The sequence below is a fragment of the Patagioenas fasciata genome, chromosome 3, assembly GCF_037038585.1.
Source record: "Patagioenas fasciata isolate bPatFas1 chromosome 3, bPatFas1.hap1, whole genome shotgun sequence".
In the NCBI taxonomy this organism is placed as follows: domain Eukaryota; kingdom Metazoa; phylum Chordata; class Aves; order Columbiformes; family Columbidae; genus Patagioenas; species Patagioenas fasciata.
Window position 1 is genome coordinate 24,558,374 of NC_092522.1, and position 19,537 is coordinate 24,577,910.

At 43.8% G+C, this 19,537-nt stretch overlaps 1 protein-coding gene across 2 annotated transcripts in view; it reads left to right on the forward strand.

Annotated features, from left to right (window-relative positions):
• Positions 1-6,061: 6,061 nt before the first annotated feature.
• Positions 6,062-19,537, forward strand: part of SUSD4 (sushi domain containing 4) — a 76,814-nt gene continuing 63,338 nt past the window's right edge. Inside the window, exons 1-2 of one of the 2 annotated variants that reach the window (XM_065834690.2) lie at positions 6,062-6,464; positions 6,801-6,956. In XM_065834690.2, coding sequence (XP_065690762.1) covers positions 6,836-6,956 — 121 coding nt within the window. In that variant the 5' untranslated portion in view covers positions 6,062-6,464; positions 6,801-6,835. Of the gene's footprint in view, positions 6,465-6,549; positions 6,622-6,800; positions 6,957-19,537 lie in introns of those variants that run through there. The other variant, XM_071805955.1, reaches the window with a different exon arrangement.

Genomic DNA, 19,537 nt, shown 5'->3' on the forward strand with positions numbered 1-19,537 from the left:
ATGCTGCCAGTTTTTCTAATGAAATGTAATTAGCACTAATTGGTAAAACTACACTGATGGCTGGTTATTAATGTTTGTGTATTGGTCCCAGATGTGGTTTTATGCCTGTCAGTGGTAATGGCTCAGTGAAGGAAAAATAATTCTCCTTTCATATTCCTGTCATTTTCTTCAGGGCATCTTCCCACCTTCAAAAAAGAGTGATTATGTTCAGGGAAGGGAAAGCCTCTTCTTGAATCCTGACTTTGTGAGAAACTAAATGCCTTCAACTCTCATCTGAATTTGGTAGGAGTTGAAGGCAGCCAGCACTTAGTATATGCAGAACCAGGAGTCAACTATTTTAGGGCTGCTTTTCTTGAGCCATCATAATTGTTAGTGGTTCAGAATTTATCAAAATAATTATCCTCTTAATTGCATACCTGTTCTTGAAAGCACACTTATGAGGCAAGCCTCTCTCTAAGCAATCACCTTAAAGTATTCTGGTTAGAATAATTGCCTTCCTGCAATTACTGAATGGACGGCAATCACGTTCTTCAGGCAGATGTAGGTGAGAACGCTGGCCTTTTTAGACAGGGATGAAATGGAGTGATGAAATCAAGATTTCCGATACAAATATACCCAGAGAGGTGTTGGGGGGTATCCTCTTGCAAAGTCAAGCAAAGGCAATCCCACAGTGAAGAGGAGGGTCTCCAGGCATGCTCTGGTAGTGACAAAAGTACACTTGGAAATAGATTGGAAAATACTAAGGAACTCGTGCATTCATTAATATTAACAGTAAGACATCAACATTAACATCTAAGAAGATAAAACCTTTATTTCAAAGCATTTGTGTTTAATAATGTATGCCTCTCCGGGTCACCCAGGCACATCTTCTTTTTGTGACATCTTGGCTTATTAATATTTTTAAGTTAAAACAGAAATCTAGCATACTCTAGGTATGAAGAAATTGTCTGAACGTTTTATCTGATCTATAGGGGTGTTTAACAAATGAGTAACATCAGCAGTCACATGTTTATTTGAAAATGCTTGAAAACTTGAGCCTGTTAGAAATAAAATAAATGCCACATATCTTAGGCTATTATCTGCCATAAGGACATTACTAGGTCATTATTAAATCTTAGCCCTTAATAGTTTTGTGCCTTACACGTCATGCAGAACTTCACTTAACACACTCCTGCATTTCATTTGATAATGCCTGAATTTTTTTCTTCTTTTACATGCAGAATTGTGTTTGACAACATGATACCTGTGGGTTGAGGGCCTGGGAACCAATAGTTCTTCCTCGTCATTGATGAAAAGGAAGCTGGGCTGTGGCCAGGAGGCCTGGAGGATGTATTGCAACAATTCATAGTTTGAGCCTGGAATGATGTTCTGCCAGCCAAATCTCAATGCTAGTCATTGCCATTTTATATTTTGAAATAATTAATTGCAGACTTGTGTGCTAAGCTGTTCTTTTCCCCATGGACGGACCACCCCTACACTCATTCAACTGCAACTAACTTGCCCTGGTGTCTTTTTTATTGTCTCACACTGTCACAAATAAATTCCCTCATTACCCTCAGCTACAATCACCAATACATCCTTTTCACCCCAGCTGGAATCTAACTAAAGGACTAAACTTACCAAGCCAACAGCCACATCACTAGGACAATTCCTTCTGACTATGTTTTTGAGAAGCTAAGATACAGAGAAGGAATATCTTAATGGAATATATATATATATATATAAATGAAAAACAAACAATCAGAAACCAACAACAACAAAAAATAATTAATCACACAAAGACACGGTACCCAACATTTTGGGTTACATTTTTGGAAGCAAATTAAAGGTGTTCATGACCACTCTCATGCAGTGAGGCCAATCAGCATGGTTGATGTCCATATCATTAAAACTCTTTGCTTTCCAGAACTGAGAAACTGTACACAAACCACCTATGGGGAACAGTCTCTGGCCCACAGCATCTCCTGAACCAGACTTGGAAGAGTATTAGGTAGGCCAAGCTAATGCTGTGATAAATTAACAATACAGAGAAATGACATTTGGTGTCACAGAATCATAGAACAGTTTGGGTTGGAAGGACCTTCAAAGCTCATCTAGTCCGACCCCCCTGCAATGAGCAGGGACATCTTCAACCAGATCAGGCTGCTCAGAGCCCTGTCCAGGCTGGCCTTGAATGTTCCCAGGGATGGGGTGTCCTAGAACTGTTTACTTATGTAGATATAGCTCCAGTGTCTATAGCATCTGTACACTGAGAAAAGCAAAGAGATAGAGATTTGAGCTCTATCAGACCAAGGAATTTGGTTTCCCAATTCCTGGATAAGAGCTCTAACTGTTATATTGTCCAGCAAAGATGGACAGAACCACATTATTCTCACCTAGTTTGCACACAGTTTGCTCTGTGGAAAGCGTGAACTTCCTGGCACCAAGGAGTGCGCTGATGGTGCAGGTCACATGTGACCCCACCTGTGTCTCCTGGTCCTGAACAGGTTCAGGCTCTTGAGCTGCTGAGCATGGGACAATGCTTGAATAACTGCAATAGTGAGTGTCCAAAGCTTCAGGTAAAAAAAAAGGAAGAACCACATGAATTTTGGCATATCCCAGGCTAAGAAATAGCTGTTTTGGTTATGGGAGGAAAGCTGTATTGTGAATTTGGACCTAAAAGCCTCCCTTCCATCTGACTCCTACCTTAGGTACTAAAGACCTCTTTGGATGTGTCTGCTCTATTTTCACTCACAGCTCTTGGTCCCAGATTGTCTATACTGCACACATGTTCACTCATTCCCTAGCAATATTTTTGGAGTGAATGAATTTGCTCCTTTTGAAACAATACCTGTCTGCAGTTCTGGAAATAATTTACTCCACAGACATTCCCAATAAGCACTGTGAATGTAACTACACCAGATTTGGCTTCCCCTGGCCTCCTTTCGTCCTGGCTTTGCATCTTCGAGCATCCTTGAGCACTTTCCTATGCTGCAGCACCAGCTGTGCAACACCAACCATCAGGTTCACACTGCAAGAGCACCACTCCGACCGGTGATGGCACAGACTCTCGTGTTGTCTTGGATGCTTTGAACAGAACTTCCTCCACCTTCACACACACACAGAAAGATTACATTGTATTAAAGACTCAGGGCCCAGTGCTGTGTAGGGTGGGCATGGTCTTCACATTCTCTACTCCTGAAAAGAGTCAATGTGACTGCTCTTGTCACTTGGCCTAGAGTGAGGGGCCGCTTTTTGGGCTGGATGCACTCGGCTGCACTTTTTAATCTAGCCTTTTGTTCAGCATGGATCTCAGAATAAGATAATCAAATAACTGAGTGTGCATGGGAAGATAAAAACAAGCAAATTAAATAAATGAGTGTGCATGGCAAGATAAAAATAAAATCCTGTGACTTGAAATATGTGCATGATTTTTTACTCATGAAGAAGATTACGAAGCTCTGGGAGAAGATAAGCTGTAAGTCCATGAACAGCCAGAATCTAGCTGGAATGCCCACCCTATACTTGCTACAATAGAAGCCGCCAGGAGCCTGCTGTGTGCAGTAGCTGGAGGGGAGCTGAAGCCCTTTCCCCCTGAAGAAGGCAAAGCCAGCTAGAAACACCTCGCATCACATGGCAGTACCTACGACCTGCTGAGAGGAAGCAGAGATCTCCCCCTGCCATCGCCACCACCTTGATGTTTATAGATCCAAATAGCAGGTATCTGCTTTTGGTGGACACAGATAGGTGCTGGCGCTTTGTTCTTCATTCTGGGGAATGGTCGCTAATGAGAGGTGATTTTAGCCACAACTTTGGTGTGGGGAGATGGAGGCAGCTCTGAGGATGTACAGGAAAAAACAAACCAAAACCAACCTCATGTAACGTTTCTGACCTACTTCCAGTCTGTCTGTGCCAGCGCTGATGAGGGGGCAATTCAGGGTTAGACCCTACATGTTTGAGGCACACTTTACAAACTTGCTTAAAGTAAATAGCAGAGGGGCAACCAAGTGTGTGAAGGCACAAAATTACAAAATCTGTGGCTGTGAAACACTGGGAGGGATTGTCAGGGGAGAAATCTTCCTGTATTTTACAATCTGTGCTGTGTAACAGCAGCTCAGAGCTCTAGATCTGGCCTGTTCATCACTGTTCTGGCCCCGCTTCAGCTCAGGGGGATGCACTAAAATTGATTACAGACATCAGTTCTGGTCACTGAGCTGTTGTAGCCCTTCAGGCAATCTAAACTTTCCAGAAACAAAGTCCAAGCTGATGAGGAGCAGCTCGTTCCCTCTGCCTCTCTGTGGTCATGCTTGCCTCAGGCTCCATCCTTCTCCACCTCTTGCTGCTCCTGCCTCAGTTTGGGTTTTCCTGTCCTGCAGGAGTCCTTTCCCGCTCTTGGCTGACAGCAAACTAATTCATGCCCTGAGGGCCAGCCCCTCCAGCTCTTCAACCGCCGTCTCCATCTTACATCCTGCATCTACATGTTACTCAGCAAGAGGTAAATTTTTACAACTCATTAAGATTTTGAGGAAGAGCTGCTCCACAAGCAAAAGGTTGAATGTACTCCTACTCACCTGAGGTGGCTGATGGATGCCCAGAGTGCTTGGTTGTCCTTCCTCAGTCTGAACAGCATCAGGACCACAGCCGCACACATGTGAGGAAAGGAGCAAACTGCAGTAACGAGGGTTAAGTAGTACCCATCAACACCGATAGGCATTATTTCATTAGTCTTTTCCTCCTCAGAAGGCCAGTATGTATCAGGGTGTAATGCTCCCCTCCACACTGAACATAGATTTAACAGCCAGCACTTTGCATTTTAATAGGTGCAAAACAGGAATAGTGCTAGCTCACTAGGTACAGTATCTTTTGCTATTTTGATTTCAAAAATTAAAGTTATCAAACCAGTGACATAAAAATAAATATACTCCTATTACAGATAATAGGAATTGCTGCATTATTGCTCTGTCCTGTCACTTGTAGCAGCCAGCAGCTTATAGCCTTATAAGAACCATTTCTATCATGTAATTGTCTCTACGTTGTATTTGCTTGACTTAAAAGTGCTATTACTAACCTGAACCTATCTTCGGGCTGGACTGGGGAGACGAAAACTCACCTGGTCAGGTAATGATGCTTGGGTGCAAAGGCTCTGTAGTTCCCAAATTTTCCTGTTTAAAAGGAGTAGCAAGGGTATCTCAGAGACAAAACACTCTTAGCTGAAAATCAGCCACGTACTTCTTTCCTTTCTAAATGGAAGACCTGTATTTCACTACAAGATTCCCATTTTCTCCAGGGGAGAGTGGAAAGATAAAGAACTAGGCTGCTTACACTGCTCTTTGAACTGACACGTGATGCGCTGAGTTGAGCTAAAATCTCTCTTGAAAAGCCTTAAGTTTTAACTTGGAGGAGACAGCAGCAGGTAGCTGAGATACTTGAAAGCAACTCCAGCTGTACATATTCATTTACCAATATTGACTATCAGCTTTGAAGCATTGGGATGTGCTATTTCCACATGCTGTAAGTAGGAGCCCGAGTACCTTTGGGTATGGTTTTGCATTGAACCCAGGTATGTTATGTCACAAATGTGCCTTCTCTTGTCACTGGTTTTCTTCCCTCTCTGTGTCCCCGGAACGTGCTGCACACCTTAATCCATTTCAAAAATACCATCTCTGCAACCTCCTCAGTTAGAGACCTTCAACTGCCTCTGAGCAAGAGAAGGCTTGGAGTGCCCAGCTGAGGGTGAAGGGGCAATACCCCTAACTCTGTCACTGTAGATGGTACCAGGAAGCACAGAGCTATACCACAGCTGTTTAAGCCACGAGACAGTGTCTCATTCAGTGATTTGTGGCAGTGAATTTCACAGATTGAGTAAATCCAGCTGGGTGCTGCTTCCCAACAGGGAAATTGCTTCAGCCGGCAGGCCTGGGCATACTGCCTTTCCTCAACAGCAGCTGATGGTCGAGAGCACTGTTATACACCTTCGCCCTCCCACGAACTGTGAATGATGCGGCACTGGCTTCGGCGTTGATAAACTGTACCTCATATCTAACATTATGCCTATCCCATGAAGCACAAGACATCTTAAGGATGTTCCCTCAGAGCTGTCCACCATGAACCCCCTCTAGAAAACGACCAGAAACTACGAGGACCACAAGCCTTAACTTCGCGTTTTTCTGCCCTTGGAAGTGTCTCGGCGCCCCCGGAGCAGTGCAGTGGCAGTCCCCCCCGCGCGCCCGCCCGGCCTCCCCGCAGCCAGCCCCCCTCTCCGGCTGCCACCCGGCGGGACACCCACGCCGTGCCGCGCCACGGAGAGCCGCCGCAGCCGTGCCCGCGGCTGCCATGCGTGTGCGCCGCGGCGGGGCTGCCCGCGCTGCCGCTGGGCGCCGGCGGTCCCGCAGCGCAGGGCTCCCCGCGGCGGCGCTCCGCTCCGCGGCCGCGGACGGGCGGGCCGGGCAGGTGCGCGCTGCGGCTCCCCGCTGCCCCCCTCCCAGGTAGGGGCAGCCGTGCCTGCGTGTGCGTGTCTCTGCGTGTCTGTGTGTGTGTGCGTGTCTCTGCGCGCCCGCCCGGCCCCGGCAGGCTGCCGAGCCGCAGCGGCGGAGGCAGCAGCCGCGGAGGTGCCCGCCGGCGCTGGCGGCGGGGCCCCCGCAGGTAGCGGCGGCGGGGGCGGGCAGTGCGGCGGGGGAGTGCGGGGGCGCACGGCCGGCGGAGCTGCGGGGCCGGGCAGGTGCGTGCCCCGGGGCGGGCGGGGAGGGGGCGGCGGGGGCGACCCGCGAAACCGGCGCTGAGCCCCGGGCAACCGGCGAGGCGGAGCGGCTCTCTCGTTGCAGGCGGCGGCGAACCGGATGCCTTTGGCGGGCAGAAGATGTGTCATGGGAAGCAGGCGAGCGGCGGCGGTGCCCTCCCGGCGGCGCGGCGGCGGGCGCTGGCCGCGGCGCTCTGGCTGCAGCTGGCGCTGAGCCTCGGCCAGGGGCCGGCGGCGGGCGGTGAGTGAGCGACCCCGGCCCCAGCCCCTTCCTCCGCCCGGTACCCGGTATCCGGGCCGAGCCATCCCCACCCCCGCAGCCCCAGGGAGGGGGGAGCGGGGAAACTTCCTCGCCCGGCGCCCCCTCCGAGGGGAGCAGAGTGGAGTGCCGCTCCGTCCGGTGCCCCCCCACCCCATCCCAGGTCCCCCTGCCCGCCGCGGGGGTGCTCAGCCTCCGGCTCCCCGCGTGGGGACCCCTGGGAAGAGGGAGCCTCAGCCCGGCCCCTGCCAGGGAGCAGTAGCTCCGTGGAAGTACAGCAGGATTTTGAAACACCGTGTTGATTTATTATTAAAAAAAAAAAAAAAAAAGCCTCCCCTCCCCCGCGGTTCACTCGGAGATCTCTCAGATGACTCTTGGTGCTAAACCTCCCCGCAACTGGGGAAAACAGAAATTTGGGGAGGAAACAGGCAATTTGGGTCGGAAAACGGAACGATTGGAATGTCCTTCAGCGCTTTCCGTGTGGAGGAGCGACCCAGTGTTATTTGGCCTTTTTCATTTTAATTACATTTTTACACTATCATTTTAAATTATTGAGCCTGTGAGATATTTTCAGCAGGTACATTTAATTACAAAATTGCTTTAAATTCATTCCATAATTAGAGTTGGATTGCTGGAAAAGTCTTAAAGTAAACTGCTTTGCTGTAAAATGAACTTAGCTGTGATAATGAAAGAAGCTTCACATTTCTGCTGTGATATTATATATTTGTGTTGGGGGAATAAGCCATTTTATGATTGAATTGCATTACTAATGGCAGACAGAGACCAATATAAAAATTGCAAGCACTTCTTCTCATGCCAGAGACTTATGCCAAAATTTTCTAACTTGAATGCCTGAGCCCAAGCAGCTCTGATCCAGATGTGTTTTCAGTCACTGAACATAGACTTAGAGAAATACAGCTGAAGAGGACCTCGAGAGGTCGTCTTGTCCATCTTCCTCCTGATGTGATTCAGTCCTAATTTTCTATCTTGAGGCTATAATGCCATTTTCCAATAGAAATCCCATGACTGCAAATGTGATTCCAGCTAAACAAGCTTTTAAACTGTTGCAGTCTCCAAGAATCCCTCTTTAGAAATCAATAGCTTTTTTTTTGTTGTTGTTGTTTTTCCCTGCAACTGCGTTACCCTTGGTTTCCTGGCCAGCTCGCGTTTCAGTGTGGTGATGCCATGCTGCCTGTCTTGTGCGTTCCTCGCAACTGGAGTTGCGTGAGCTCCTGTTGTTCTTTAGCCCCCTTCTAACAGCTCCATTCATAAAAATGAGACCGATCCAAGGCCCCCTTCTCCCTGAGGCTGTGTATATCCTGCAGTTTGATTGTTGGCATTTATGTAGCTGATTTGTGCCAGAGGTTCTTCAAAATATGGCTCATGTCCCCCTTGAATGTTTTCTTCAATGCCTGCAATAAATTAATGTGTGATGTTGATTGTTATTAACACTACTGCCTTTCACCTTGGTAGTGTAACTAATTTATATCAAATTCCATTTGTAAGGCATTTCAGGATCTTTCAAGAGGTTCAGCGTTTTTTGGTCCAGAGTCTAGGAAATGACAATGCACTGAGCGATTGCGCGTGGTTAAAATAGCCAGTGAAAAATATTCATTGCTGTTCTTAAGTTATTATTGCTATTATTTCTCAGTGTGATTGTGCTCGGAAGTTAAGTACTATATAAATACTGGTAAATGTGTAGCTCTTTCATGTGGTAGAATATACGGTTGTTGGGATTTTTTCACCCGGAGTCATTTGAGTGGTAAAAATAATGACCTTTGTAATTAGAATAGAGGACTGTAAATTAGAATCCCTCCTATTTTAGGCTCTGTTGTATCTGTGAGTGAGCTTGTTGTGCTCACACAGCTTGCCCTGAAGGCTCAGCTTTTGGCTCCCCAGCCTGTGACCCCGAGTTTGAGAACCATTGGCATCAACCAAATTTGTGGTTTCCTGGCACTTTTGAAAATTTCGTGTCTGTAGGACTCTTGGTTTATGGATTTGCGTATCCAGACAGAAGGCAGAGACATTACTAACTGCTTCGGAAAATGTAGTCCAAATCTCTTTCTATCTTCTCATTATCTGTTAAATAAGGATAATCATACTTCTCTCAGAGATTTGAAAAGAGCTTTGATGACATTTAATGAAAATACTATGGAGGTGGAAATAATTTATTTCAAAAGCTTTAGAAAAACAGCAGTGACAATATGCTGAAATAAAAACTATCTCACATATTACAAAATGAAAATGAATAGTTTAGGGTTATTTTTTTTTCTATAAAGCAATCCATGGCTTACATTTTGGATCCCATTTAGAGCTTCCTCTCTTTCTTAGCTGGTATCAGGATTTGGCTCTTGTAATAATCCTGTCATGACTTGTGTCACTCCTTCTATTTTATATCTGACTAAGCTCTATTGATTGTCACGTTCTACCATTCCACCCTAAATCAATACTACTTATAACTCTTTTTTTTCTTGTCAATAACCCTACAGAGAATAACTCTGTTTATTACATTCTTTCTCAAAAGTGGATCTAGCAGAAAATTTGCTGTAGAAGTGAACTCAAATGAAAAAACCTTTCAGCTATCGATATACCTCATTCCTCCCTGATGTATTTAACTCTGCTGATACCAAGGATAAAGTAAATCTCCCATACTTCAGCTTGTGGCTTTCATCTAATCATTATTGTTTATCTTGCTTTTTGCTACAATTCCATGATGTAAAGGTAAAAAAAAAAAGGTAAGAAAGTAGGAGCAGAGTGGGAAGGCTAGTAAGAAGGAAAATGAAATGCACAAGTGGATGAAGCTGATGATAAGTTATTTCAGAGTTCTAAGTTGTTAAACCTATAGTATGGAGATCATAAAATCATAGAATCATTTTGGTTGGAAAAGACCTTTAAGATCATTGAGTCCAAACGTTGTAGCTGTAAGAATATAGAATCATTTTGGTTGGAAGAGATCCTCAGGATCATCAAATCCAACCATAACCTAACTCTGACACTAAACCATGTCCCTAAGAACCTCATCTACACATCTTTTAAACACCTTCAAGGATGGTGACTCCACCACTTCCCTGGGCAGCCTGTTCCAGTGCTTCACAAGCCTTTCTGTGAATAAATTTTTCCTAATATCCAATCTAAACCTCCCCTGGAGCAACTTGAGGCCATTTCCTCTTGTCCTATCACTTGTTACCTGGGAGAAGAGCCCAACCCCCTCCATGCTACAACCTCCTTTCAGGCAGTTGCAGACAGCGATCAGGTCTCCCCTCAGCCTCCTTTTCTCCAGGCTGAACAGCCCCAGTTCCCTCAGCCGCTCCTCATCAGACTTGTGCTCCAGACCCCTCACCAGCTTCGTTGCCCTTCTCTGAACTCTCTCCAGCACCTCAATGTCTTTCCTGTAGTGAGGGGCTCAAAACTGAACACAGGATTCAAGGTGGGGCCTCACCAGTGCCAAGTACAGGGGAATGATATATGCTTTTACATATATTTGAAATTCCTGGAATTATGTTAAAATTGCAAGGGAGGGGAGTGAAATGAGAAAGGAGAGGAAGAACTTCAGTAAGCTTCTGTTTTTGAGGTTGTGTGGCCTTAGGATTTTGTCATTGTTCTCAGATGTCTCCTGGGCACATGACTGCTTTGTTGTCCTATGTCAGTTGGGTGACCTCTGCAGTGTCTTCTACGTGGCGCCTTGGAGAGGCTCAGGCCTGCAACACCCTCTTGGGTGGGGCTGTGTGGTGTCACCTTGTCTTGCCTGCTGGCCTCAAGCAGGGTCAGGAGTACTCGTATTCTTCTTGCAAGATGCTTGTTTAATCCTCTTTAAAAGTCTCCACCTCTCCTTTAAGCACCCTCTGCCACTGCTTTATCATCCTTTACACTAGAAAGTTTTTCCTAAGGTCTAACCTGGAGCATCCTTGCTGCTGTCTAAGCCTGCTATTTCCCATCCTGTTCATAGCAGATGTTCAGCAGATCTACTGCTCCTCAGTTTTGTGTGTTTCATGTTCTGTTCCATCTCTTTAGTCTTCTGCCGCAGAAAGACAGACTCCACTTCCTCCAAAGACTGGATGGTTCCAGTTTCTCCAAGCTTTTCCTAGGTCTACATCATACTTCCTGGATTGCTGATCATTCAGACCATGAACTTGCTCCTGTGCAGCCATGTCCCTGTGGAATATGCCGCCCAACAGCCTCACCGGCACTGAACAGAGCTGAGGCATAGCTGCCCGTGCCTTAGAGGCTCTGCTTCTGTCCAGGCATCCCAGTTACCTTTGCTGTCTTTATATGTTGCTGCTGGTTTATATTCATGATTCCTTGTAGCTCCCAGGCTTGTTCCTGCAGGGCTGCTACCTGGCCAGTTGTCTCCATGCCATGTTACTGCTTTTTTTTGGTGTTGCAATCAATTTGCCTGGTAAACCTGGTCTCATGTCCTGCAGGTAGCATCCCTTAACATCAGTGAGTGCTTTAAAGATGGGAAGTACTGTCATGGATGGTGGTAAAGGAATCTGGCATGTTGTGAGTCCTTCAATGTTGGATGTTACCAGGCATTGAATGTGATTTTGATATTGAATGCGATACCATGCAAAATAGTGAGGGGTAGGGTTTGTTTTGTTTGTTTGTGTTTGACTTTGGTTTTTTGTTTTTGTTTTTTCTAGACCAAAGCTGTATTTTTACTGCTCCATGGTTTTCTTGCTTTTAATTGAAGTCTTGGTTACGCCTTGGTTGTAGTATCTAACCACAGCCTTTGGATGTAGTGGTTACCAAGTGGTCACTCAAGTTGCTAAGGATAGTGGACTTGTTTCCCTGCAGTCACACAGGTTTTTGTTTTGTGCTGATGATGGGCCCACCATAGGGCTTACTTTTTGTCTACCTGCAGTTGTTCTTTGCAAGACAACTCAACCAAAGGTTCCCTCTAACTGCCCTGCATACACTTGACATTATAAATAACATTTTCCAAAAAATCGGAATGTTTTTCGATACCCTCTTGGTAACTCTGTAGCTAGTATATTTTTTGCTCCCTCGCTCGGAGTGTGTCTGCTTCACTTACCAAGCCACATAGGCAGTTGAGCCTAGAGGTCTCTGTATATTTGATGAAATCATCGGTTATTTTGCAGGATTGTTTTTAACCTCCAGCTTATTGGAGGTGTTGAGGATTTTGGAAGGAACAGGTTTTTCACACCATCACACAATCTTATCCTCAGTCCCAGATCTCTGTCATACAACTTTTGTCGCCCTCTCTGCAGACTTGAGTTAGTAGTTAAGTACCATTTTGTAGCTATTCTGATTGCAAGTGGCAAAACCAGTGATGTTGTAGGATGGCAGCTCATTGTCTGTCTCAGTGGCACATCCTTCTGCCTACAACCTTGTGAGAGGTGGGCATATTTGATAAATTAATCTTAAATCGGTTGCTTAGCACCATGTAAGCAGGAGGTTTATCTCTGGTTTACCATGGAATTCAGAGACTGGGGTGAACTTCTCTACTTTGCTCCCTTATTCCCAGAATTACGGTAGAGTATCTTTGATCTCTGTATTAGGGATGATTACAACTTTAGAAGAATTAATTAATTATGCTTTGCTTGATTTTCTCATTTGTAAAGTAGATAAGCGATGTATTTCATGGGCATGTTATGAGGTAGTTTGAGAACCTCCTAAAGAAAATGTTACAGAGTGAGAAATAGGGATTTTAACAAAGTATAAACTAAATTTTACCAAAGTAGCAGGTTCTTTAACATTCTTTTTTGTTTGTTTGTTTTGTTTTGTGAATTAATAATCAAATATACTTACCAGAATTAAGATGTTATCCTTTTTGACTTTTACAGCTTCTGGATTTTTTCTATAGTGTTGATTGTGTACTTCAGCTTTTTCTGAATATTGCCTACCTTGGATTGCAATTCATATTTTTACAACACACTATTAAAAGCAGAAAACCTTGCACTCATGCTGTGCATTTCAGTGAGGTTTTAGGTGTGAGAAAGACAACAAAGTGTGGCCTGAATTCATATTTGCCATATGCTAGTGCAAATGTGAATGAAAACCTGGGCTGCACTTAGTGGTGAATGTAACTTAGTCAGAAAACGAGCTCAAGGGATGAAGTGGTGTAGTGTGTATGATTTGATTCTGTAAGTGTAGAAATTTGCTTTACTAACATATTAAGTGGGCTGAAGGTACATGCGTCTTATCGAATTCAGCCATTTAACTGTGAAACCAACATCTCCTCACTTGGTTTTACATCTTCTCAGCTACTTTCTTTAGAGTGGCACAAGCATAGCATTCTGAAACCAATTACAGGCTGTGCATTGACTAGATTTCACAGTGGAGCAGTTTATAGCAGCAGCTTTTGAAGTCCACACCTTCTGAGCACACCCACTTTGGCCACCTGTTTTTCAGAGGGGGCTCCTGATGGCTTTTCCTGAACAGCTGGGCTGCTGATGGGATTTATCTGAATCGGGGTGTTTCTTTCTCCACATACTGAAAGCAATGTGATGGATGAGCCCTGAATCATACCAGCTTTTAAACTGGATAGTGGCAAACCTGTTTTGCTCTTCTGCTCATTATTAAGGGTTATACTAAGTTTTTACTCTGTAGGGAAGCTCCAGAATTTATCAGGAACATTTTTCTATTAAACAAACCTTGTTTTTTGTCAGTATGACCAACTTTAGAAAGTAGCATATGGGTCTTTTCTGCCAGTGTCACTACTTACTTTTGATAAGCATATCCCATTAAACCTAGAAGTTGACAGATATTCTTGCTTGTATTAGGTTAATAGTAACAATAATGGTACAAATGTGACTTGTTTTTAGTATAGTCCTTCTCATCCATAGAGTTCACAGCACTTTATAAAGAAGAAATAAGTTTTATGTCCCTTTGTAGATGGGAAAATAACTACAGAAAGATAAAATACTTAATATACTTAAAACCACTTTTCACGTAAGAAACAGATCTCACCATAGACTGGGAAGAGATCCTCTGGATCTTCATCCAGCGCTTCTTCTGTAAATAGAATTTAGGGAAATTCCTAATCCACATTTGTGTATAGTTTATAATAGGATTTTTTTTGGCTGTGACTCTCTTCTAATTGAAATGGGCAGCATATTTCCTATCCACATAAATTGCCACTTAAGCAAATCACAGAGGGAGTTTTTCCAGTGTGGTGTGGTTTTTTTTTTCCTTACTCCTGTATGTCTGAGGTAGCACATGGTATTTTTCCAGACACTGAAAACATCTTCTTCTGAATAATAAAAAAGAAAATAAAATGTTATAAGTTAAGGCTGAGCACTGAAAAATGGTCTCATGCAGTTTCTCATAGTGAAAAGCACGTATTGGCAGGAATATTTCTGCTTTATTCCATCATGTGGTTTGTGACCATAGTTTACATGAAAGAACAACATTAGAAAAGTGTTACATATCATTTTAAAATAATTCTAACATACTTAAGTGGTTAGAGAGGAAGAGAGCATTGCATGACGAGATAGCTCTGTGAAGACTGTGTCATGAGTGCCATTGCCTTATACTGCCCATTGCGGTTTAGAAATCAGTGAATATATAATTTAAAAATGTAAAAAATGAGTTCAGCTTGCAACCATTTGCTCATGAAAACATAAGCTGTAATGTAAAGGACATAGAAGGATGAAATAGGTATACTGCCTGGTTTTTCGCTGATTCATTTGCTGGTGGTGAAGCTGTGCAAAATGCAGAGCTGGGAAGCATACCAGGGCTAAGGGTGCAGCAGAGTTTCTGTGTAAAGCCAAATTCTGCACTTCATAAAAATTTACTAAATCTGGAAGAAAAAAAGTTTGCTTGGAAGCTGAAAAGAGGAGACAGGGCTTACAATAGATTGAAGAAGAAAATAAGTTACTGAGGGTTAGATTATGTAGAAGTTGTGTTATTAAGGGTATCGTGGGATAGCGGCCTAAAAATAAACTCTCTTGTACACTGCTAAAGAAAAAGCGGAATACAGCATGCACATGAAACAGGGGAATTGTTATATCACTGGACTCCCATTCCGGAGACCTAGAGAATACACTAAAAAGAAGAGATTGTCTTTGAACATGCAAAGCCTTCAGATCTTCTTTTTTTGGCAGTGCAGAAAGGCAGCAGCATGCATGGTTGTTGGTCTGTCAGGAGACTGGAGAGCACCATACAGATTCAAGAAAAGCTCCCATACGTGCTGGGGGAAGGAAAAGATGCTCAGAAGTGGAAGGCTGTAAACGTGTCGTCCTGTTCTCACTTAGGGCATTAGCACCAGTGAATGCGTAGACTAAAAAAAAGCTATGGAAGAAAAAACTCACTACCATTTTTCTGGAGGTGGGACAATGGACTTGAGAGCAGCATCACAGAAATATTGCTGGAAAAGACCTCAGAAGCACCTGTGGTTCATCCTCCTGCCCAGAACAGGACCCACATACACACTTCAGGGCAGTTATCATTCAAGACTTTGTGTTGGAAACTCTACAAGTATCTATCCCAGTGCTTCACTCTCTTAGCCATCAAAAAGGTTTTTCTGAAGTCTAATTTGAATCTGCTTTGCTGTAACATAGGACTCTCTGAGGATTTATGTCTCTGGTGTAAGATTCTCAATTTTTACTTCCTCCACTGTGCTGCCTGTCAGTGCAAACCCACTGGCGCTCCGTGTTTGGCCATCCTGACTCCAACTACTCCTGCCCCGGGGCAGGGTAGGAAGAATCCTGGCTGCTCCAGCCCAGCGAATTGTCTCTGAAAAATTAGATATTAGTTAACAGCCTGGGAGCTGAGGTTTAGCTGTAACTGCCCTCTGTTCATACACTGGTACCGTTGTGATTCTTTGGGGTGGAACTTATGATTTGCTAGTTTACTGAAAGTCACAGCTAAGTTCATATTTAACACGAGATCAGGTATCTTACCAGCAGCTATCAGAAAGGTCAGCTTTGTCTTGCTAGTTTGGAAAGGCTTGCAAGGATTTTCCAAAGTCACTATTGGAAAGAATCGGGAATAAATCTCAGAGCCCTCCTGTAAAAGATGCTTATTTACACAGTCTGTTCTCCTTGGGGATATTAGACCTACTCTTTGTACTTGATCGTGATGTAAACAGGATGGTTATTGCCACACTAAATTGCACCCAAGTGAATTCATATTTTACTTCTGTAGACTGAGTGGAGTTGTGTATACTGACTAGCCCCATGGTAATAGATTAGATTCACACAAAAGCCAGTCAGTAGCTTAAGACTTTCATGTGTGTTTGCAAATAAACAATTTTAACAGGAAATTTGACAAGCAGCTACTTAGAGCTGTCACCTCCAGTGCCTGTGTTCCCATTCCCAGTAAAACGGCTGCTCGTGGAGGGTATCCAGAAAGATTGTGTTGTTCTGTAATCTGGAGTGGCACAGGGGATGTGTGGGGAGGAGTGTCTTTTTTTGACTCAAATGGAAGTTTGAGAGATTTAGAGGTACGCTAAAAGCTGAATTAGCAGGAGGAGGACTGTGGTGATGTGGAATTTAAGTCAACAGGGCTACTTGCTTGAGTAAATCTTTTAGCTGTAAGAACTTCATGGCATAGAGTATGTCTTTTATCTATTTCTAATACTCTATGTAAGCCTACTATGCTATTCCTGTGTTTGTGTAGTAATGATTCGTATTCTGAAAGCCATGGGTACTTATGAGACAGACAGTCATTTTTCTGTATCTCTCCACTCAGCTGACATTTTTAGGGATATTTTGTACACATCATATTACTCAGCGAAAACACAAATGATCCACTTAGAACTGAAAATAAATAAAAAATAATTTGATGTCCTGTAAATTTGACTTATAAAATAGCTTGATTGCAATTACCAGATTTGCAGTAATCTTGCAGGAAAGAAGATTAAATGGCATTATCATGAGCAATAGCAAAAATGAGAATATACAGGCATTTGTCTTGGTTTTGTAAAATGCAGAACATCTATCTCTCTTCTGAAGGGGGACCACAACCCCTCAAAAGTACAGTCACAGCCTTTCTGGGGGAGCACCACACTGCTTGATTGCAACACTAACTCCTGCCGTATCCCTCCTTAGCTTCAGAGACACCATCCTGGGCAGTTCTTCCCACTGCTGACTCAAACAAGCACATGCTTCCATTTTTGTGTTCCTTGTTTGCTCTCTTCTCTGAGACCTGAGGTTCTTCTATGAGGCCAGGGAAGAAGTATCTTTTTATGCTTAAAAATATCTCAAGGGTGGGTGTCATGAAGTTGGAACTAGACTCTTTTCGGCGATGCCCAATGATAGGATGAGAGGCAACAGGCATAGATTGAAGTACAGGAGGTTCCATCTAAACATGAGGAGAAACTTCGTTACTCTGAGGGTGCCAGAGCACTGGGACAGGCTGCCCAGAGAGGCTGTGGAGTCTCCTTCTCTGGAGACATTCAAACCAGCCTGGAGACATTCCTGTGCGATCTGCTCTGCGTGAACCTGCTTTAGCAGGTGGGTTGGACTGGATGATCTCCAGAGGTCCTTTACAACCCCAACCGTTCTGTGATTCTGTGACATATGGAGCATGCAACCTCTCTTTTAATTAAATATAACTCCAAGTTAATATCACCTGGACTTACAGGGGTGGGCTGAAGGGTATGACATGGTTGTGGCAGCACAGCCTCCCACCCCACCTGACTGTAGCCAGCTTAGGGGTGCAATTGTCTGCTGTCCCACCTGCCTTTGAACTCCTCAGCAAGCCCTTCAGTCACAGCAGCACGCAAGAAACAGAGCAAATAAGCCCTTCTTCTGTCTGGAAGCATTAATGGTGTAGATTTATCAGAAGCAAAAAATCCTTAGTTTATGAAACTTTTGTATCTTGTGTGCCGCTGTGCAATTTAGTTTGTTAGTTTGCTGTAGTCTGGTCTTTTGACAGCATTCAGATACCTCTCCCAGTGTACTACCCACATTTTAAAACTCTCCCCCTCTCTCTCCCTATATGATTCACATCCCAGAGAGCAGGGTTGTTGTTTCAGGCGTTAGCCCCTTCTCTTTTTGAAGAATGACGATCAGAAATGGTTGTGCAGATGGAAGAATTAGTCTTTCAAATCTAGCAGAGCCATTCACTGCTGATAGCCTATGTGTCATCTGTCACTGTTGCCCTTATCCAGTGTGTCTGTCTTGGAACCCAGCATGAGGAAGGTACAGTCTGGCACTGATTTTACCAAGACTAGGCTGGCTTGCAGAGGCTAGGATATTTTATTCCAAAGGGAATACCCCAGTGAAAATATTCACCAAACAAAATTTGCAAATTATTGTAAAATGTGTATAGATGAAATCAAACTCCATTATAGAAACTGAGTCATGATGAGACACACCACTGCACACCTGCTGTAAGAGGTGCAGTGGAAGAAATTGCAGGAAAGGGCACATGGACTAGCAGGGACATCTGGTTATCAAGGAGGGATGAAGGCACCCATACTCTGATATACTTAAGTGTGCCTGTATTAATCTTACATGGTGTCTTGTCCTAACAGATGGGATGAGGGATGAGTTAACTCTGAACGTGACATACACCCTGACCCAACAGCTGAGATCAGGTGCAAGTTAACTCTGGGTATTTCTGCATGGTAATGCAAAGTGAGTAACAGTCACTCCAGGGGTCCAATTCAATTATGAATTTACTAAAAGCACATGGTGGAATACAAATTACAGTGATTAGTGACTTGGCAAAAGTATGTGATAATGTCACTAGACTTATCAATACATTGACAGCAAACGTCCTTTTAAAAACGGTGGATTGGGAACAATTAGTAACTATAATGCAAAACTTAACAAGACTTTAGTAGCAGAACTTAAAATGATATTACTTTTATATGTTCTAGAAAAGGAAGAGATTAAAAAAAAAAAAAAAAAGAGAGAGAGAAGGGAGACTAAGATATCAGAGAGAGAGTAAGATATCACCACTCCACAGGTTATCGGTCCAGTGATGATGTCCTATGGAGGGAGGGTGATCATGTTGAAGACTTCGATCACACTGCACAGCATATACACGCCACAACTGATGCCACACACAGGGTCATTTTATAACCCAGTTCATTTACATGTGGGTGGTTCATCTCCTCCCTCTGCTTGCTCATTACCCTAATTAGGAAGACTCTTCTGGAAATGGGTCTGGGGTCTTCAAACTAGGGGAAAGTTCATGGTACTGACCAGAAGTGAGTTGTTTTGCCTGGCAGGAGTAGCTGTTGGTTCGTGGTTTCTTCTGATAATTGGTTGTCTGACAAATGGTTCACCTCTATCATTCCAGTTAGGCCATGAGGCCTTCACAGCAACACTGCTGATTGCCTTAATCTCACAAGGTCTCTTATCACCACAGCCATCTGTCTCTTCCACCAAACACAAAACCTTGGGAAAGATAAGACAAGATGTCTGCCTCCACAGCCATCTATCTTATCCTCCCAAAGTAACAGAACCTAGATGTTTAAAGTATAACATGGTCCTTTGTTCTGCTAAGTGGGGGAGCGCTTCAAGGTTGTCACACATGGAGACAGATAGATAAATATTTGCATATATGCTGGACATGAGTAAGAAATTAAAACAAACAAACAAACAAACCAGCAATGACATTGTAAAGTCTCTCACTGACAGTCATTT